Source organism: Phyllobates terribilis, unplaced genomic scaffold (genome assembly GCF_046119375.1).
Source record: "Phyllobates terribilis strain yellow unplaced genomic scaffold, ASM4611937v1 Scaffold_9__5_contigs__length_417890890, whole genome shotgun sequence".
Taxonomy (NCBI): domain Eukaryota; kingdom Metazoa; phylum Chordata; class Amphibia; order Anura; family Dendrobatidae; genus Phyllobates; species Phyllobates terribilis.
Window position 1 is genome coordinate 49,325,510 of NW_027362769.1, and position 21,991 is coordinate 49,347,500.

A 21,991-nucleotide genomic window follows, 5' to 3' on the forward strand; every position below is an offset into this window, starting at 1 on the left:
ACTTGGCCATCTTCAGGAGCGCACCATTTCCCAGCAACCAGGGAGCAGGTAGGCAGAGGAGCGTTGCGCTTCTGAAGAAACATAAGAACACTCAAAGTTGAGAAGAACAACCACAAATGTTCTTGTGTTAGGGAAAATAGTTAACAACTCTGTGAAATGTACAACAAACCTGAAGGTTGTCCTGTCCGATGAATCCAAGCAGAAGACGGAACTCTACTTGAGACAGGGTCTCTGATTCGACACCGGCTGGGTACCACACTGACAGGCTGTCCATGAGAGTGACTATCTCCTCCAGCAGCTGCAGAATAAGCAGATATGCTTACATTGGACTATACTGTACTCATGCTTAGCTTTAAAACGCAGAAAATCTGTTGGCTAAGCCTATTACAAAATGTCCCAGTGCAGAAAACATGACATGATGTGTCGTCAGTATGGATGACGCCAGTATTGATGACACAGCATTACACGAGATTGTACACACAGGAAACACAGGTGCGCAACCCCTGCGTCCCCCCCTACTGACGGCCAAGAATGGTGCATGCATACACGCAGCAGTCCATCAATCATCTCCCTGAAAAGAGTTGGGTGGGGGTGTAGGGGGGGGGGGGGGGTTAAAACTAATAATGCCTGACTTGAAGCTAAAAGTTTGCTATATTCTTTCAGCCAAAACAGTACAAAAGTGTTCAATGTCATTTTGACTACTAGGATTATGCCTCCACATAGGGCAGCATATTAAGCAGAGAGTTTTGATTTAATATTAAAGAGGAATGATATAAACATTGGATCACTTCTGTCCCTTAAAAAAAAATAAAAAGATTTGTGCTGTCCACTCATGTGCATTAAAAATGAACGGTGCCACAAAAAAAGTGCATAAGGTTATGGTCTATCACAAGAATATCCGCCAATAAACCTCTCCCCATCCCTCTTTACAAGATGGTCACAGCAAAGGAAAGGGATCGGTGGCTTCCTCTTGCCGAAGCTTAGGGAGAGAGGGTGGAGCTCCCAGCAGCCATCTGGGCTACCACACCCCAGTGGAACTATGGGGCTCAGTCTAGATCAGAACTGCTCCCAGAGGAGCGCCAGGGATTTGCATGGGGGAGCGGAGCCCAATGGCTGTGCAATTCCTCTCCAGACCGATCAAGAGGGAACCCGTGGGGAACCGCATTCCAAAACAGTCCATGCCACACACAAATGTGTAAAAAGTGACGACAGTGGAAAACAAAATGAATAGGGACTGTGTTTTTCAGAATAATAGACCTTCTGCTGGGAAGCTTAAAATTCTCCATCCTTGCCAAAAGGTCTGGAATAAGGGTGTGTGGTTAAAAAAAACTGTGAAAGAGAAGTGCATGTGCAAATGTGCTGATCACCTGACTGGATGACTATATGGCCACCCAGTGTACACTATTGTATTTGCTTCTGTATCAGCAGGAGGGCCAAACCCGATGACACTAGCAGACACTACACTTGATTTCGCTTTCACAGGGTGTTTAACTGGTAACATTTCACCATGTTGAGAGCAAGAAATTGACATGGGAGATTTAAAAGCCATGCAACGCTCCTGTGCAAAAATTCAATGAGCAAATATCCTCTTCACAGAGAAAGACAGCAGGAACTTTAGTGCCCACTATTGGAATGAGCATTTCTCTCTAATTAAAGGTGTGATATTGACTTTTAGGATTGGTACTTCCAATATTGACATTAGAGTCCCTGTCCTCTTCCTCTCTGATGAGGATATTTGCATATTCAGATTTTAATGTTATGAGCAGAAAACCGTAAAATATGAGCACAGAAATACCTGACCTTTTCTGTCCATAAAGAAGAGTTGACCCGACCTTCAGCTTGTAGAAAATCTTGTACTATGTGCAATAGTCTGTTTGCATTTTCTGCATTGACCTGGGTCTTGGGATCTCGGTTTTCCGTTACAGCCCATTCTGGCATTTTCTCCAATAAGCTGCGTACAGAGAACAATATGGGGTCAAAGTCATAAAAGATAATATGATATGAAGAAAATGTTAACATGTAAGGGACATGTCAAAATTTAAGTGTTTGCAATAAAAATGTACATACTTTAGTTTGATTTCATCTGACGGGCGTAGCAATTCGTTGGCCATCTCAAGGCTGGTTACTGCAGAGAATACCTGTCCTCTTTCTATCCAGGTAGCATTATCAGATTTGTCAAGGCCTTTCCACATAAGACACAGCAGGATGTCTGTAAGCAGCTGTACAAGCTCCTCTTCACAGTCCTGAAAGATGGATTTTAGTTAAAGGAGAGCACAGTTTAGGCAAGCGTCTAAATGTAGTGTACCTATGATGACATTATTGTTACTTGCTTATATATACAAGTACAGTGATCTGTCATAAGTAGGTAGATGGGGAAGATGTCTCACAATCATGTTGAGGGACTTCTTGCGACCACCTTTATAAGCCTGCAATACATTTGATCGACCTATTGTGCCCTGTTTACTACCAGATCACGGGAAAATTGTGAATATTGTTCTATCCATGGAGTCACTTGATAACCTATCCTAAAGATAGGTCATAAATATTGGATCAGTGGGGGTTCCAGCACTGGGCACCCCCACAGATCAGCTGTTATTAGGACTGGTGGTGACTAAAGCCTAAACATTGAATGGAGCTGAACAGCACAACTCCAAACTATGTGTAGTCGTTGTTTCAGAGTACTGCAGATCAGCTTCTATTCTCTTGAAACAGAGTTAGTCTCCAGTACTCGGTAGTGGCTGCTACACACTGAACGCTGCTGAGCTGTTCCCACTTCATTTACAATGTACATGCAGCCACCGGCAAAGCTAAAAACTGTTGATATGTGTGGGTGCCAGGTGTTTGACCACGACCAATCTGATATTAATGTCCCATTTTAAGGGTAGATCAACAATATTAGATGCCTGAAACCCATTTAAAGGGGTTGTCCAACAATTTTGTTTTTTTATGTTCTTCACTGACCGCTTCTGCAGGTAAGTCAGCTGCTCCACATTAACAGAGCAGCTCTTCCTCTTCTCTGCCGATGGGGCGTGACAGCCGATGTCATGCTGATTGACAGCCGATGTCATGCTGATTGACAGCCGATGTCATGCTGATTGACAGCCGATGTCATGCTGATTGACAGCCGGCTCTCTGATGCTCTGTTGACATGAAGTCAGTGAAAGCTGCTGAATCGCCAGCAGGAGCGGTCAGGGACCACTTTATGCAGGCTGAGATCAGTACCGGGCACAACAGGAAGGTAGTTAGCACCTACCTTCCTGTTTGTTCTTAAGCCTGTAGTAAAAAATTAAATAGTCCTGGAAAACCCCTTTACTATTAAATGGCAGATTTTTAACTGAATGTAAAGGTTGACTATACAACCCAAAATGGTAGTGGCCATAAACTATAGTAAACACAGAAATGAAAACATTCCTTACCTCCTTGCTTTCTAAATTCACGCTAAGGGAGAGATCATCCCTAAACAGAATACTCGTGCCGGCAGACTCCTTCTCAAGACGCTCTATATTAAACGACTTAGAGGATTCTACAGGTGAAGGTGTACTCGGAGAGCTCCCTGGAGTCGGATTTCCACCTTCTCCTAGCTCAAAATTAGCCAGTTCTAAAGTGAGATGTGAATGATCACTAGGCCACACTTCTGGGTCCTCCAAGTGAAGCTGCGCTTCACTAAAAGATGGGCCACTTTCATCCAAGAGTGTGCTTGTAGACTGGATGCTTGTATTGAGGGACCTGGCTTCTTCAGGACACCAGCTGTTGCATGTACCAGTATCTGAAATGTCCGATTTATCCAGAGCAACCTTTCCTAAAGGACTCCTTTGTGACTCCTCAATTCTGGTATTTTTATCTTCTTTAATAATGTCTTGGCAATTCATTTTAGTAGTATTCCTAAATTCGGAGTTTTCCTTCATGAAGAATCGTACAAAAGTATCCTGCCAGCCAACTTGCTGGGCAATTTGTGAAGCTGCATCTGGGTGGAACTGGAGGATTTGAAGAACCTAGATAGGAATAATATGGTATCATCAGTATTTGTGCAAAAATATCTAAACTAGAACTGTGTAAATGTGATGGAAATCCAGATTATTTACAAAGAACATATATACTCCTCCAGAATGAACAACAAAGAAAGTTCTCTAACACTACCAGATACTTTAAAGTTTTATCGAGCATTGCTAATTATATGCCAACAGTGTATGAGAAAATTTTAATTTACATTTAGAGGCCAAAAACCGTCGTATAGCTTGGTCCTATGCTGAATTCAGATGTGGATGCAATGGTTTGTGAGCTTAATCAGCACCATCATGAATATCACTGATGGTTCGCTACGAGTGATGAATGAGTATATTTTGTTAACCCTTTCGCCGAGTACAGAGTATTTATAGCGTGCTCGGTGTTATGTTTGAATCGCTCCCGTGTGCATGATTTGCAACTGTTTGACAGCTTTAATACATGTAAGGAATGTGCAAGAAATAGACATTCCTCACATGCATTAAAGCTGTCAAACAGTCGCAAATCATGCACACGGGAGAGATTCAACCATAACACCGAGCACGCTATAAATACTCGGTGCTCGCCCGAGCATACTCGGCGAAAGGGTTAACAGAACATACTCGCTCATCACTATTTGCTACCATCAATCTGGACCCCGGGTAGTTTCGCTCTTAGAATTACCCAGACTGAAGCCCCTGAATGTGATGTGTTACCAGTCACAAATTTATTTCCAATGAGGAGTAATTTAAACAAAGCATATTAGAAATGGTACAGTTTTCTTTTACATCGTGATCATGCTTAATTTCTATAAAATCGGAAGACATTATAATATGCTGTTAAATGCAAAAGCTAACACTCACCTTCCTACAGATGGCAACTCGTACCGTGAGATCCAACTTGTATGACATGTGTACCACTGCTAGCAGGTCTCTGTAGTTTATAACTGGATCTGTATGGTTTAAGACAAAAGTGTTTGATCACAAAGGGAACGTGTCATCAAATAACCTATTGTTTTAATCTAATTTTTTTATGTTAAACATTTTTAACAATTTTTGGTGATATTTTCTGTCAATTTTCATGTATTTTTACATATAAAAAAGCCTAAGATCTTGTAGTCTTCATTAAGGCCTCTAAGCCTCATGATAGGTGGGCACTTTTTTCTCTGAAGAGATCGCTTTTTAGATTACCTGCACAAATCCGCAGATAAGATCTGTATCAGACATGACCTGTCTGGTGCTATATGATACCCAATATCTCCTGAGGTGTTGCTGCAGGTAAACTGAACACTGATTACAGCTGATTGCTGGAGCTCAGAAGAGGAATGAGCACTTTTTTTTTTAATCAAGGGACCCTTCCAAGGCTACATTCACATGTCCAGTAATCACCCATTAGAACAGATCTAGTAGCAATCCATTGACAAAAAAGTTGTGCAGACAACTTTTGCCCAGGTTAAAAAAAACTTAAGCTTTTTTTTTTTTTTTTTTAACATTGAAGCTAATGGAAAATGTATGTTAAATGGCCATCTGTTTTGTTCCATTTGAAAATGATCCAGTAAGTCAAAAATGGATCCTTTTTTTAAATTAACGAAAAAACAGACGGCTAATTAACAGATCCGTTTTCCATAGACTTCAAAGTTAAAAAAACGGACCCAGTTGAAATCCGTTTTTTTTGCCAGACCAAAAAACGTTGTGTCTGTACAACTTTTGGCAACTGATTGCTGCAGAATCTGTACTAACGGATGGTTACTGGACATGTGAACATAACCTAAGAAGTGGAAAACATACCAATCCTACATTTGTAGACAACACACAAATTAGAAAAAATAGAGTGAAAATGGAAAAAACTTACCTGCTCTAAGCACTTGATTCAGAAGTCCTTTTATGAGTAACGTACCGACAGGAGCATCATTCACCAGTAATCCCAGTCCCGAGTAGCCCACTTCCCTCAGTCGAATTCGCTGCTTGCTTTTTTCATAAACTTTATTGCAATTCAGCATCTGTTCTAATATCTGTCAAAACATTATTTCAAGAAACCTGGTTTCATTTTCTAAAATTCCACCGCAACCAGAAAGAATATCTATCGCATGAAGTTATACAAAGCTGCTACAAGCCTGACATCTAGTCTGAGCTAGAAGGGACAAAATTGAGCACCAATATGAATCCCCTTTGTAGGTAAAAGGTTATAATTAGTGTTGAGCGAGTATGTTCTATTAACCCTTTCGCCGAGTACGCTCGGGCCGAGCTCCGAGTATTTATAGCTGCTCGGTGATGTGTTTGAATCGCCCCCTTGTGCATGATTTGCAACTGTTTGACAGCTTTATTACATGTGAGGAATGTAATAAAGCTGTCACACAGTTGTAAATCATGCACACGGGAGCGATTCAACCATATCACCGAGCAGCTGTAAATACTCGGAGCTCGGCCCGAGCATACTCGGAACAGAACATACTCGCTCAACACTAGTTATAATTTAAGTAATGGTTTGTACACAGGGAGTCTTTTTGCAGAGTTTTTGGAGCAGAAACTGAACAGAACCCCCAAGTTTTTGAGGTGTTTTGAATTTTTGTGGAGGATTTGGAAAGTTTTTCTGCTCAGTTTCCTTTAAAAAAAACCAAAACCCTGTGTGCACATCCCCTAAAGATTTCGCTTACCTTGAATACTAGTCCTTTCAATCGGTCAGAATACCTCTGATTCAGCAGCAATGCATAAAGAATATCAGCACTGCCTGGCTCAAACAGAAGCAGAAAAAGCTGGTCCTGAGTGGGAGTAGCGTTCAAGAGACTATGAATGACTTCCAATATTCCGCATAGCTAAAAAAAACAAACAAAAAAAACTATAAAAAACAACACATGATGATGAAAAGAATGCAACTCTCAAGTGCGTGTTGAAAAGAATAATGAATAGAATTGCTGAATAATACTTTCTACTGTTCACCCATGGTTTAACAATACTTAGATGATCTGTTGCCATGTGTTTCCTTTTATTTTTATTTTCCTTCCCCAGCTCTAATCTTTCCCTTCCCCATTAACCTGATCTTATTTATTTCCTATTATTTACTTTCCCTTTACTCCCCCACTTTTCCCATAACTGTTTTCTTTCTTATCCCTTCCTTTCTTTCCCTCCATTACCCTTGATTTTCCACATTACAATCTTCACTCCCCTTGTGAAGTTTACATTCAGATTTGGAAATGGATGTGTATATGTACATTGTTATTATTATTATTATTATCCCCCCCCCATTATATTGTAAAAAATCCCTCAATAAAAAGAATTTTAAAAAAAAAATACATACCTGTTCTTCATCACTGGTCGCTGCAATGTAACCGATGACACTCTGAATCTCTTCCTGTGTGTCACCTTTGCTGAGAAAGTATTTGATGAGTCCAAACAGAGACATTCTTATTGTAGTCAAATCCTCAGATGACAAAGAATTCTCCTTACTAGGAGTTTAATGAAAAAAAACAAAAACACACAGAAATCAAAGAATTGAAGACTATAAATGTATATTTTAAATGGAAAAAAGCAAATTACTTTGTTTACAAATCATAAATAAAAGATGGGGAGACTTGGTCACTTTTCTATAACTTTTTCTGCTATTTTTCTCCTTGCGCTCATGTAACATTTCCTCCTGTTTCTGGTTCATTTTTTATGTCGCCTCTGAAATGCAGCCCAGATTAAGAGGTACACATAGCAGTCATGAATGAGGGAACCCGTACTGATCGGATTCCTGCGGAACAGATGACTGCTTCAATTTAATACACACACCATCCTAAATGTGCCAATACTGGCCACGAAACCCTCAAATAATAATCTCTTGGTATCAGAGAATTTGCCATACACAGACAGCCAGGCGCAACATTTCATCTCTGCCATACCAAACACATAACAGTATTGTTTCATACCTGTAATATATTCGGATTGTATCCAACAAAAATTGAACACCATACTTTTTGCGGAAAAGTTTTCTGCTGTCCTTGATGATGGTTGACAAGTACTGTATGTGTCCTGTTATATATATATATATAAAAAAAAAAATCAGTGGGTTTCCTGTGAGACATCAATGGAAAATGTAATGACAGCATTTAACGCTAGAAAGTAAGAAATACTAATAGAAAAGTGTAAACTGGTCATACAGAACATTCAGAAAATATTCCCCCAGTTTTCCACTTTTTTTTAGGTTAGTGTCTTATTTTATTGTAAAGTTAACATAAAAATACCCGGTTACTGAAGTGTATATACCTCATTAAAAGCATGGGGCAAAAGAAGTGAAAAACAAATCCATAATACATTTTAATTTTTATTTGTAAATAGTAAGATAATATATAAAATATAAAAACATAGGTGCCTCAAGAGAGGGACACTGCATAGGAACCCAAAAAAATGAATGTGTATCTACTATATAATGCGGCATTGATGGTATATATATATCCATTAGGATATAAACAGACAATCCTGTGGGGTCTAAAATGTATTTATACCACAAGTGTGCAATGTTATCACCTATAGATCTGTCCATTTATAAAGAACGGCGCTGGTACACTTGCCTGAAAAGTAAACGATAAGAGTATGGGTGCAGTGTCCCTCACCCCGACCTTTGTTTCATCCGACTTTCTCAGGGGGTGTCATGCACAGCCCATGCATTACTCCAGGAAGCGGTGTCACATGTGGCCACAAAGTCCACCTCCCTAAATGCATTACTGTGTATGGTGTAATGAGGAACACTGTTCGATGGTGAGTAGATAACAAAAATTGTACCTCTGGAGTGCGGACATCATTGCCAAATCGCATCAAATTATGTCAAAGTAAATTGAGGATCAAAACCAGGCAGGTAGCGTGACAATGAATGTATTATTTGGAAATATCTAAAATGCTCTGAAGAAGGAATTATTTCTCTCTCAGTACCCCGAAGGAGATGAGGTCAGAAGAGGAGAGAAACTGATGAACTTTCTCAAAGCTATCGGCCCACCGCCATGAGAAGGAAGTGTAATCATCTACATTAGGTGGGAAGACCCTGGTACGTCAGATTGAAGAGGAAGGCGAGGAGATGCCAGTTTGCCTGAGAATTTGACAACATCCTGGACTTTAATAAACTGGAGCATGAAAGAGCTCAACGTAGTAGGTCTGAAGAAAGGAGTTAGTAACAGTGACTTAATAGGGAAAATGGTGTGAATTTCCAGAGAGATGCAGGGAGGGTATTTCAGAGGTTGAATTAATATGGAAAATTGCACTATGGTGGCTACCTTATGGTAGCGTGAAAGAATAGGGACGCCAAGACCACCATCATGTTTATGTGATGTCTGTGTACAGACAGAGATGAGGGAGCATCCAACCTTCCAGACATAGGCAAAACGCTTTTGCCTGAGATATAATAAATGATCAATGGGGTGGAATGGAGCTTAGTTAGCTGTGAAAATACCCTTGTATGAGAGGGTATTATGAATGCCTAAGTAGTCTAGATGAGTGTTAGACAATTAAAGGGGTAGTTAGAGCAGAAATGTCAGGCTCAGGTATTGTGACATTGAGGCCACGTGATCTGGAATAATTAATAGTCAAACTGGAGTTATTGCCAAAAGCTGGTAAAATAGAAAGGAGGTGGGGAAGTGTGTATGGAAGCTGTATAAGAGGTAGCAACATTTATGGAGTCCTCAGCCCGTGGAAGGATTCCCTTTTGGGGTGAGCGAATGACCTTGAAAAGATGGTTAGGATCATAGTAGGAGACTACTGTCACTCAACTTCAAACAGCGTTTCCTGAAGGAAGAGGTAACAGCCCAATGGATCTGCTACTTCTGAATCAGATCATTTTTATTAAACAAAATCAATTTACATACAATTTTCCAATTTCTTTTTCCAAACAGGAAGAAAAAACAACACAGGACATTGACAGTTACAGATTAGTTCATAGTATTTCTATATATAGATATCAATTAATCAAAAACAACAATAAAGCAAGAGGAATTGGTATTAACTAGCCTTTGAGAGACAACATCCATCCATCTAAGCAAGATCTGATCCTTATTAACTGTTCTGTCATAAAGGTCTAATTTCAGTTATTACTTCCTTTCTCCTTTTTCTCAAGGCCTAAGTGTAATAGGACGGAGAATAGAAAGGATCTCTTATTAGCATGTAGGAAGACAAACCGGGAGTATCTAACTAAGGACCCCACATAGACTCATATTCACACATAGTGTTTCTCTTCTCATACACTCCACTCTCCATAAATATAGCATTATTCATTTTATTCTTCAATTCTGTTAGGGTTGGAGGGTTCGGATGTAGCCAATGATATGCCAGCAGTTTACATGCCTGAAAAAGAATCCTCGAAATGCGCAAAGCTATTGGTGAGTCTACATCTATATTTTCCCCAAAACACCCAGCATACATCTTCTGGGCTGTGGTTCCGGTCTCACCCCAAATACTCTCTCCACAAGATCCAATACTCCCTTCCTTCCAAAAGGCTTCTATGGAAGCGCACTCCCACTATGTGCATTAAGTGACCATTCTCATTACCACACCTGGTAGGGCAATTTGCATTTGGGTGAACACCATATTTTGAAAAGGGAGCTTGGGGATATATACACCTTGTGGACAAGATATATATTTGTGATAATCTTTGGGATTCACACTTTGGGACTAGTTCAAGGATCTTTCTCCCTTGTTCCAATGAAATAGTTCCCAGCTCTGCTTTCCATTTAGACTTAACCTCCATTGTACTTGTCTCAGTCTGTATCAACAATAGACACCCAGCCTGGCCATGGTGGAGTCCAAGAGGGAGCAAAATGTACATATTAACATAAATGCTATGCTCTGAAGAATAAATGTAGATCAGGGAAATGTGAATGGGGTCTTGGAGTTTGGTGGCTGACAGTCCACGTAAGAGAATGAAGAAACAGAGCAGCTACCAGTGCAGAAATAATACCACAAACTTACACCTCAGCCTGGCTGCGATGAAGTGGATTATCTACCAGCCGGGCAAAGAAAAATGTTGCCTTTTTCCTGTCCACTCCAGCTGAAGGCAGAATCTTCCAGGCTGAGGAGGTGCCATGGGTTGAGGAGGTGCAGGAGTCTCAGAATGTAGGTCTGTATTCTCCAAAAGAGACTTGTCTACCAAGTAGGATTTTGGGTCTTCCACAGTGTTGAAAGTGTGAAATTTCCCATCATGGCTGAAACTCAATTGGAAGTGATAACCCCAAGTATAGAGTATGTTGGTTTTACACAGAATATCCAGGTAAAGTTTGAAAGCCTTTTTTAGACAGTGATTGCAGTCAGGTCAGCAAAAATTTCATTACAATGACTTTGGAAGACCAAATTGTTAAAGGCTTTTATAATGGTGTCTTTGGTGTGGAAGAAAGTCACTTTGATGACAACATCGTGTGGCTTGACGCCCTGCCTACTGGGGCATAGGTAATGTTGTGCGCGGTCCAGCTCAAGACGGTCCATAGGAATGTGTTCGCGACCAATTACTGGAAAAGGGCCATAGTGTTTGCCTAAAGCTCTTCAACGGATTCAGGCAGGCCGCGAATATGAAGATTTCCCCTTAGGGCTCTTTTATCAGCATCTATTTAATAAGTACTGCAACTGGATCAGAACAGATATTGTCAATTTCAGTATCCTGCGAGGATAGGTCCTCCACCAACTTGTCCATTTTTACTGTTCAAGAGGAAACAAACTTTTCTAAAAGATGTGTGAGGGGGGACTGAAGCAAGCGTTCAAGCAGCCATCTTAATGGGTCATTAACAGACCTCAGGAAGAAGTCCAGAAAAATTAGAGCCAAGTCCTCCTTAGATGGCTAGTGTCTGAGATACAGTTACAGAAAAGTGCTACTAGGTGGCAGTAGAGCAGTATATACTCGGGCGGAGTGTAATATTGAAGTGGATATATAGCCCAAGTTATGGAGGACCAGTGTTTGGATAAATTGGTATGTGCAACCGCGAGTGCAGAAACTCTCACCCAGCGTCAAAGGGGGCTCAGGCAACCCGTGATCGCAACGGGGCCACGCTGATCCGTGACTGAAGGTGAGGGTGAAGTCCACAACACCTGCAACAGACTCCCCACGATATTCTGAGCCTTTTCACGCCCAGAGGCAGGATGTTCTCCCAGGTGAGCATATGTGGGGAAGCCCCTCCAGTGTGGTGTGGGGGGGCAAGAACTGCCATTTCAGGTCGTGTGGTCTCAAGCCAGGTAAAGCCTAGTCTTCACTATGTCACTTAGGCAACTCAGAAAAATGTAGTCAGCGCCCATTACAAATGGGCATCTGCAGCTTCCTCTCAGTGAGGGCAAGTGAAATTCAGGGCTTATTTTGTGGGACGGGCTCTCCGTTGTCGTGTAGGCCGCAGATTGAAAGGTTGTCCTATTTGCTCATGTAGGCTCTTAAAAAACTCCAGAGGATCTCCTGAGATACAATATTTCCTTATTTTGGTATAATTGCGACTAGAGATGAAGATTATAGTAGATAAAAGAAGGGTTTGCCTGGAGCTTCCTTGAGATGTGTTTTGTCAGCTCAGTGGCTAGAAGTAAACTAATCATTTGGACAAAGGTGAGGAAAATGGTGGAGATACAACAATATGTCCCTACATCCAATAGCACTGGAAGAGGAAGAAATCTAGAATATAAAACCGGTGTGGCTTTTTTTTTTTACTTTTGTCACACTCAGGGGCGATAGGACATTGGGAGATAGGAAGATGGATTTTGTAACGCTTTATTTGTATGCAAAGAAAAAAAATCCATGTTCTGTACACAGGGCTTTGCCATATGCATGAGCTCTTAGGCTGGAACGTAATAAAATGTGATAAATGTGAAGCAATATGAAAAGTTTACTGCGGATCCTACAAAACTTCTACGTCCTCTCCCATTTTTCAGCTATGCTACACTAATAATTTACCTTCTATTAGCCGGCTTTACTGTGAGTACGTGCACAACACATTAATGTCAGCATTTATAGAAATTCTCACCTATTCGAAAGGGAAAGTCTCCTCGATTCCAGATGCGGAAATCAAACAGCAGAAACTGGTACATTTGCTGTAACAAGGCCGTGTTCTTCTCCACAGACACCTGCTCTATCAGTAGCTGGACAGCCATCAGCACATTCACATCCATGAAATGGCCCGGTATCTGCCAGAAAGTCTCAAGTTTATAACACATTCTGCTACTAAAGAAGATTGAGAAGCCACCTAGAAACTTGCACATATTACATTTAGGAGTTTTAAATTGGTTATAGGGAGAGACCTTTCAGCCCAGCAGAGCCGGCAGAGAGAAGCTGCAGCGCTTCAGAATAAAACATACAAGTCTGTAATGCAGAGCCGGTCTCAGACTCATACACCCCGTGGTACGGGCAACATGGACTTTGTGCCAGGTTCCATCGCATCCAGAAATGCCATTTACTTGCAAATATAGGTTTAATATGCAAGTAAATAGAATTAAAATTATACTAGGCTGCTTTCCTTGAGAAGCATCTACAAGCAGAAAATGAACTGCTCTCCTGTAGCCGCTTGCGTCGGGGGCACTACAGGGGGCGGCTACAGTCTGACAGCTGTATTTGTAGTGTGTGCAGAACAGGATGTCAGCCAATGTACCGGAAGTGATTACCGAGCAATCATAATATTGTGAGCCGTGACGGTGACCGCTCCCTGCACCGCCCCGATGGGCGTATGACAGCAGGGAGGATATAAGTTCATTTTCTACCTGTAGCCGATGCTCCTGTAGGACAGTCTATCAGGATTTTAATGCTAGTAACCTGCACATTAACCCTATATCAAAAGGTAAATAGCATTTTTGGATATGAGAGATTCCTTTTAAGGCCACGATCCCACTATCAGTATTTGGTCAGTATTTTTTCTCAGGAGTAAGAGCCAAAACCAGGTGAGGAACAATCAGAGACAAGGTATAATAGAAACAAGTCACCAATTCTGCATTTATCACCCACTCCTGGTTTTGGCTCCCACTCCTGAGAAAAAATACTGACCAAATGCTGATAGTGGGGCCGTGGCCTACAGCTTATCATCAGCTATTTGTTCACCGGAGCACTCTTAATATTCTATTATAACATGTAAACTAAGATTATGGGTTTGAGTAGGAGGATATAAGCCATGTACCTGATGGCAGTGGGAGCAATAGGTTTCCTCAGCCTACATATTCACATCCTAGTGAAATACATACAGAAGCAAAGGAAACAAGAAGGGGAATTTCACTTGGGCAGATCGTAGCTTTGGACACAATGGGCATCATTTGTAGACACCAACGTTAACTAAAAGGGTCTTTATTAGACCCAATAAGGTGCAAGTTAGAAAGTGCAAATCAAATTGATTAGAAACTATGGACGACAATGGCTGCATTTACCAGCTCTAATTTAAAATATACATTATGAAGAATTAAAGGGGGAAAACATGTATAAAATACCTGTACCATTTTTAGTCTGTTCAGTATCAGACTAGCTAGTATGATTCAATAACTGACAAAAAAAAAAAAAGTTTGGATAACAGAGAGGAAAATGTGAAGCCCTATTTGTGAGAAGACGGACTCTACTAAAACAGGTTCTTGTTTTGAGGACTTGGCTGTCTTTACATAAACACACTTGGTTTCAATGGTTGTCGTAAGAAAAGCTTAACTTCCTGTACAGAAAAATGATTTCCCGTAGGTAAAATGTTCAATGTGATCATTTATAGGAGTTGCGAGTCTGTGGAGAAAAATAACTTCACAAAGAAATATTGTAACCGTGAGAACCACCAAAGACCTTATACTGGACCTGATCCAGCAAATAACGCAGGTGGTGCAAAACTAGATCAGTAGACAATCCATCTCATCTACTAATAAAGCTATGCACGCCTTTTGGTTCGCCCATATTAAATACAATACCATAGGGGTATTTACATAAGTAAAAAATAAAAGTGTTACCTTCTGCAGCAGAGCCCCTAATGTTGTAACTCCGTGTGTATGCATTAGATTCTCCTGATTGATTGGATGTCTCTGAATAAAGTGCTTTATCGTCAAAACAAAAGTAGCGATAATGTTTTTTTCTAGACGAGCCTCTGCAACACAAATACAAATGTGCTCCTAAGTGTCTGTACTACAAGTACAACCCAAAACAGCTTTATTAATACTACCCCAAACAAAGTCATTTATTTTATTTTAAACTTATTTATTGAATGAAAAAGATTCATAAAATGAAGAAAAGATAAAGCAAACAGCAAGTGCTGACATTCTCCAGAGTATAGCACATTCACAGACATTAATCAAGTAAAATAACAAGTATGCTTCAGTGGTGAACTGTATTAGATGGGGTGACCGGCTATACATTGAAGCGCAGAGGAAGACCCCAACACATTGTCCCATTCATAGAGAAAGTAAATCACACCTCCCTAGTGCAGGAGGTTCCCTGTAATGGCATACAAATCAGAGGTGGAATTAACTGTGGGGTCAGATTGATACAAGGGCCCCGGACCCTGCCAAACTTATTGGGACGTTTCTGATGTATGAATATTTTATTTATTTTTTCCCCAATAGGATACCACAATGTTCACTATTTTTATTCAATCTCAGATCTCAGACCAGGGGGCTCTGTGATCTCAAAGATATAACTATGCAAAACATAAAATTGGTTTCTCTCAAAAAATGTTAGTGACTCCAGAATTCCTCATTCAGAACATCAGACAGACCGACCTCTGGATTCAATAGGGCTGGTGTGCCAAGTATAGAGGATAAAAGTGCAGTGACCTCAGACCTGAATGTTTGGGTGTGATGGCATGCCCAAGCTTTACACCAGTCAGCTGGGTATTCATGACCTTTAGGAGAAGCCACAGACGAAGATCTGCCCATTCAGTGTAATCTAAGAGGCACTTGACAAGCCTGGTGTATATAATATAGTTGTATCAACTTCTTACTAATTAAATGAGACACAAATAAATGTTATTCTAACAAATCTGAGTAGGTTTCCTCTCTTATGGATGGTATCATGAGCTTCCGGACCAACGCGTTTCAAAGGAAGTGCTGTCCCTCTCCAGGGTTAGGGCTTTTCAGGGTTTGACTACTCGAAGGAAGTATTCGGAATCCATATTTCACGGTCCATACGCAGACCACAATGCCCTGACTGACCAGAGGTCTCCTGACCAGAAAGTAGAACCTCATATATGTGTATGAGGCTACACGTTTGGGTCAGGAGACCCACAGTCAGTCCGGCATTGTGGTTTGTATATGTAGCACCCTGAGGATTCGGCTGCTACAGGGGTATTGCACCTCAACCCAGAGGTGTGATATTCCACTCCCGGGTAAGGATGGAGTGTGGAACTGAGCTCGGTAGGCTGCATGCACTACACACATCCCATTTCCGGGGAACAGGCCGACGGTACTCCCACTTAGAAATGTGCAGGTACGACCGAGTCTGTTCCTGGCTGGAGTGGGAGGGGGGGTGGTACATCCCAAGTAGTGTAGGGGCAGATAGGGGGAGCAGCCTGGGTAAAGATAGGAGCTCATTGGGTGCTGGTCACCTGAGCTCACACATAGAGGGTGTATATAAGGTGGGCACCAACTAAGATCAGGGTCAGTCTGTCAGCCTTTGCAGAGGAGTCACAGGAAGAGGAGCAGAGCAGATCCAGAGTGAGTGAGAGAGGAGCAGAGAAGGAGTACCCAGAGGGGAGAACAGAGAGGACCCAAGAACCCAAATTAAAGCACCGGGTGAGGAGTCGGCACAGGGTACCGGAACCCAAGCTGGTGGGGGCAGAAAAACATTCCCCAGCCAGAGACCGGAGACCGTGGGCAGTGTTTGCCACGGTCACCCATCACATCCACCCCGAAGGCACACCACATGAAGGGTCAGGGAACCCAGGGCCAAGGGTGTCCCAACAAAAGGCCCGAGGGAGCTGGACCTAGGTGGATTACTGGTGGGGACGGCCAGAGAACGGGACAGAAAGAGAGCTCAGGGCCACGCTCCGGACTTGTTTGGGGGTTGGCTGGATCCAGGACCTGGTGGACACAGCACGGCTCGGGTGGTCACTAGCAGCTGGAGTGACCAGTACAACATCTGCAGTAAGTAAACACCCTTAACTGCACAACCCGACTCTGTCTTCCTTTAACACCTATGCTGCACCACCACAACCCCCATCCTCTGCACCTGACCCCCTGAGGCTATACCCCACCCGTTGGGGGTTATATCACCAAAAGCTGCACCTACACCACCAGCCTCAGCGGACCCTGCTGCAGCGGCGGCCATAGTGACCGCAATACAACGGGTGGCGTAGTCGACATTAAGAACTTAATAACATCTGTAGGACTGCCACATAACACTGAGCTTGACGCCCTGGGCACGGGGCCGGGTCACAGCCGCTCGGAGACTACAACCCCCCATCTGATCCGGTGCCGGGTATTCCCCTCAAAAAGGAATATGTCCCAGGGGGCGCGTCAACTTTGGCGTAGTCGGCATTAAGAACTTAATAACATCTGTAGGACTGCCACATAACACTGAGCTTGACGCCCTGGGCACGGGGCCGGGTCACAGCCGCTCGGAGACTACAACCCCCCATCTGATCCGGTGCCGGGTATTCCCCTCAAAAAGGAATATGTCCCAGGGGGCGCGTCAACTTTGGCGTAGTCGGCAGGATTACGTGCCCGCAACACCCGGGTACTGCGTGCCTGAAGAAAAGTGCAAGTTTACCTCAGAAAGAAGTCTCCCGCCGGTTCCGGAGGGTCCACGCCATCGGACTCCATCACCAGTCGTTTCCCGCCGATTGTCCGCCATTTCCAACTTGTTCCCGCCATCTGCAGAGTTTCCCGCCACTGGGCGACGCTTCCCGCCAAAACCGCAGATTTCCCGCCTTGGAAGAGCAGCGGACGCCATTATGGGCGTGCCAGAGGGTGGCGAGAGGCCACCTCCCATCGTGGGCCAGGACCGAAAATGGCGCCAAAAGTGGAAACCGCCCCCACCAACAGAGACTGTGATGCTAGAGGTGTCTGTCAGCGTGAAAGAACTACCCCTGGAGCTGACAGTCACCGAGTTGCCCCGGGACCGCCCTCGAAGTGGGAGGAGACGAAAGGAGAGAACAAAGATGGGTGCCGCCTGGAGGAGTCTGGAGCGAGCGCACCCGGAGACAAGAAGTCTGGAGAGGGGTAGCAGAGAAGCTCACCCGGAGATGTCCAGAGAGCAGAGCAGCACCGGCCCGCTGGCCAGGAGCCTGCTGGAAGAAGAGCAGAGCAGCACCGACCCGTTGGTCAGGAGCCTGCTGGACACCACGACCCCACTAGGCCTAGTGGAGGTCCTTGCACAGCTCCCCCGAGACCGGGAGTGTGCGCAGACTGCCCTGGAGGGCCTCGCACGGAGGATGGCCCGGGTACAGCGCGAGATATTGGCGGAATGGAGCCGGGAGATGGCCCAGCAAGCTGAAACCAAGACGCAAGCTGAAACCAAGACCCGGAGCACGCCAGCCGAGATGAGGAAGGAGACCGCCTCTGAGGATGGCGCGGGAGGACCCAAGGCCGGAGACGGCGCCGAGGAGGGAGCCGAACGCATGGAGGCAGGTAAAGGGGACGCCTATACCCCAAGCCGTGACACCGCTTACCTGCCCCAGCTCCCCGTCGCAGAGCCCGAAAGTCCCCCTGCTGTGCCCGAAAACGCCATGTCACCGACGCAGACTAGGCCCCAACCGGAAGCCGCCGCCGCGACCCCTGTGACGTCACGCGCCTCGACCCGGGGCGTGACAAAGCAGGAAATACCACCAGCCTGGTCGCAAGGCCTAGTACCCCCGGGCGCCGAATCACCAACAGCGCCCCCTACCTCCGCGGAGCCTCCGGCCTGGCCGCAAGGCCAGGTAGCCCAGGGCGCCGCCGTCCTAACGGTGCCCTTCACCTTCCAGGTGCCCCAGGCCTGGCCGCAAGGCCTGGGCAACCCGGGCGCCACCACCACCGCGCCCGCACCCGTAAAACCAAGGGTGCCGCGTCTGGGAGAGGACTTGTTTGCCCAGCACACGTGGCCGGACGGGCAGCCTTTCGTCTGGCCCCAGAAGTATTACGAACTGGAGCACCAGAGGAGGGTTGGGGCCATGTGTGCACCCCTGATTCCGGCTCCGAAGCCCGTAATAAGGATCTCGCCCCCGCTAGCGGAAGCACAGTTTGAGTGGGACCCCACCAGAGAAGATCTAATGGGGTTCACTCAGGAAACTAGGGCAGCTGCAGCAGAGCGTGCGGAGTGCTGCCGCCAACAGCTCGAGGAGTTTGCGAGGGAGCGGAGAGAGAGGCGGGTCCGGGAACAACAGGCCCAAATACGGAGTGCCGAGCAGAAGAGCCGGACCAGGAGGGACCCCCGTGCAGCGCACAGTCCCCGTACCACCGGGACTGTAATAAAGTTTAACCAGCAGCATGGGTGGGGCTTCATTCGAGACAACAACACCCCCGGCGACGTCTTTGTCACGCGCAGAGACGTGGAGTCCCATCTGCCGGAGGGGCACAGAGGTCGTGACCTCTACATCGGAGACGAGGTCACCTTCACCCGGCACAAGTGTGCCAAAGGACCTTACGCCCTCCACGTACACCGCCTGACGGAGGAGGAGTTGCGGTGCGAGGAGGAGGAGCAAGAGGACCCGGACGGGTCTGAAGTAACAACCAGCTGTAAGCAAAGAGCAGGAGGAAGACGCCGTTGAGTGCGGCAGAGCAAGTGATGTAAATAGTTACCCGACCGGGTACCAAAGAAACTGTTGATATATATATATATAGTCCCCGTTGGGACCAGCTGAGTGAACTGTTTACCCGTTAACCCCTTAATCCCACAGGCTGAGGACTGTGAGCAGCCATTCCCTTCCCTCTACCTGGCCGAGGACTGAGAGCGGCCAACTTCCCCTGTATATAGTTGCGCTTCCTAAAGCGCCCCCTACCGGTTTTATAGGAAAACCAGTTTTTCTAAGAGACTGTCGCACTTTTCCCGGACACACGTTGCACAGTGTCCGGAGGAGGAACCTGAAACAAGAGACGACGAGAAAGTTTTATCTGCTAAAATATGTTATTTATATATGTTTTATATGAAAAAAAAAATAATAATTTTGTATGTTTTGGTGTTATGTCTTACAGCCCGAGGACGTGCTGTGATTTACCAGGGGGGAATGTAGCACCCTGAGGATTCGGCTGCTACAGGGGTATTGCACCTCAACCCAGAGGTGTGATATTCCACTCCCGGGTAAGGATGGAGTGTGGAACTGAGCTCGGTAGGCTGCATGCACTACACACATCCCATTTCCGGGGAACAGGCCGACGGTACTCCCACTTAGAAATGTGCAGGTACGACCGAGTCTGTTCCTGGCTGGAGTGGGAGGGGGGTGGTACATCCCAAGTAGTGTAGGGGCAGATAGGGGGAGCAGCCTGGGTAAAGATAGGAGCTCATTGGGTGCTGGTCACCTGAGCTCACACATAGAGGGTGTATATAAGGTGGGCACCAACTAAGATCAGGGTCAGTCTGTCAGCCTTTGCAGAGGAGTCACAGGAAGAGGAGCAGAGCAGATCCAGAGTAAGTGAGAGAGGAGCAGAGAAGGAGTACCCAGAGGGGAGAACAGAGAGGACCCAAGAACCCAAATTAAAGCACCGGGTGAGGAGTCGGCACAGGGTACCGGAACCCAAGCTGGTGGGGGCAGAAAAACATTCCCCAGCCAGAGACCGGAGACCGTGGGCAGTGTTTGCCACGGTCACCCATCACATCCACCCCGAAGGCACACCACATGAAGGGTCAGGGAACCCAGGGCCAAGGGTGTCCCAACAAAAGGCCCGAGGGAGCTGGACCTAGGTGGATTACTGGTGGGGACGGCCAGAGAACGGGACAGAAAGAGAGCTCAGGGCCACGCTCCGGACTTGTTTGGGGGTTGGCTGGATCCAGGACCTGGTGGACACAGCACGGCTCGGGTGGTCACTAACAGCTGGAGTGACCAGTACAACATCTGCAGTAAGTAAACACCCTTAACTGCACAACCCGACTCTGTCTTCCTTTAACACCTATGCTGCACCACCACAACCCCCATCCTCTGCACCTGACCCCCTGAGGCTATACCCCACCCGTTGGGGGTTATATCACCAAAAGCTGCACCTACACCACCAGCCTCAGCGGACCCTGCTGCAGCGGCGGCCATAGTGACCGCAATACAACGGGTGGCGTAGTCGACATTAAGAACTTAATAACATCTGTAGGACTGCCACATAACACTGAGCTTGACGCCCTGGGCACGGGGCCGGGTCACAGCCGCTCGGAGACTACAACCCCCCATCTGATCCGGTGCCGGGTATTCCCCTCAAAAAGGAATATGTCCCAGGGGGCGCGTCATATACAGACCGTGAAACACGGCTGTCACAATCTGACCTAACATGTTATTTACAGGCTGATTACTGTGCCTACTACAAGCTCACTAAGAAGGCAGTGGCATACTTCTATCTCATCAAGAAGAGATTTACTACCAGTAAGGGAGGAGAAAATACCAGCCAATACCTACACATAGCTGAAAATCTCATTGAGAGGCAGGTGACGGGGGCATGAATTTCATCTTATTACACTAATCTAAGAAAATATATCTAAAATTCTCTTACACTGGTAATGCATAACATAGGACATTCAGGTCCGGAATAACTGGGGGTTTCCACAGCTCTTAGTTGTTCACCTGATGCCTTCCTCCCTGGCATTGGGCAATAGTTAGAAGTGATTTCCGGTTTCAGAAGGCCTCTCTTCCCAGACTGCAGTTTGTTTAATAAAAACAGCCATATTCACCCTCCATGCTGCCGCTCCTGGTGTCTATTATTGTCTGCAGCGCTGACATCACGCCAAACGCCTGCAGCCAGTGAGCACAGCGGCTCTGGGCGGTTCATGCCTTCAACCCGGACAAAGCCATTGATCTCAGATATTGGCAACACCAATTGTCTATGTGATGCTGGAAGCAGGTTGAGACTCAGCGCTGGACCCAGGGAGGGTGAAGAAAGCATTTGTTTTTCTACAAAGAGCACCTGGCAAAGAGGTTTTCTGAAACCAGATAAACCTTTTAAGAAGGGTATGCAGCATGAGG

General features: G+C 45.1%; 1 protein-coding gene across 3 annotated transcripts in view; it reads right to left on the bottom strand.

The window, feature by feature from the left end:
- Positions 1-21,991, bottom strand: part of NBEAL1 (neurobeachin like 1) — a 177,723-nt gene that overhangs the window by 39,858 nt on the left and 115,874 nt on the right. For all 3 annotated transcript variants that reach the window (XM_073646438.1, XM_073646437.1, XM_073646439.1), the window contains 11 exons: positions 14,871-15,004; positions 12,932-13,091; positions 7,886-7,988; positions 7,276-7,423; positions 6,635-6,793; positions 5,833-5,992; positions 4,845-4,933; positions 3,417-3,992; positions 2,068-2,243; positions 1,801-1,951; positions 170-298 (listed from right to left, as the gene is read on the bottom strand). In XM_073646438.1, coding sequence (XP_073502539.1) covers positions 170-298; positions 1,801-1,951; positions 2,068-2,243; positions 3,417-3,992; positions 4,845-4,933; positions 5,833-5,992; positions 6,635-6,793; positions 7,276-7,423; positions 7,886-7,988; positions 12,932-13,091; positions 14,871-15,004 — 1,985 coding nt within the window. The remainder of the gene's footprint in view (positions 1-169; positions 299-1,800; positions 1,952-2,067; positions 2,244-3,416; positions 3,993-4,844; positions 4,934-5,832; positions 5,993-6,634; positions 6,794-7,275; positions 7,424-7,885; positions 7,989-12,931; positions 13,092-14,870; positions 15,005-21,991) is intronic.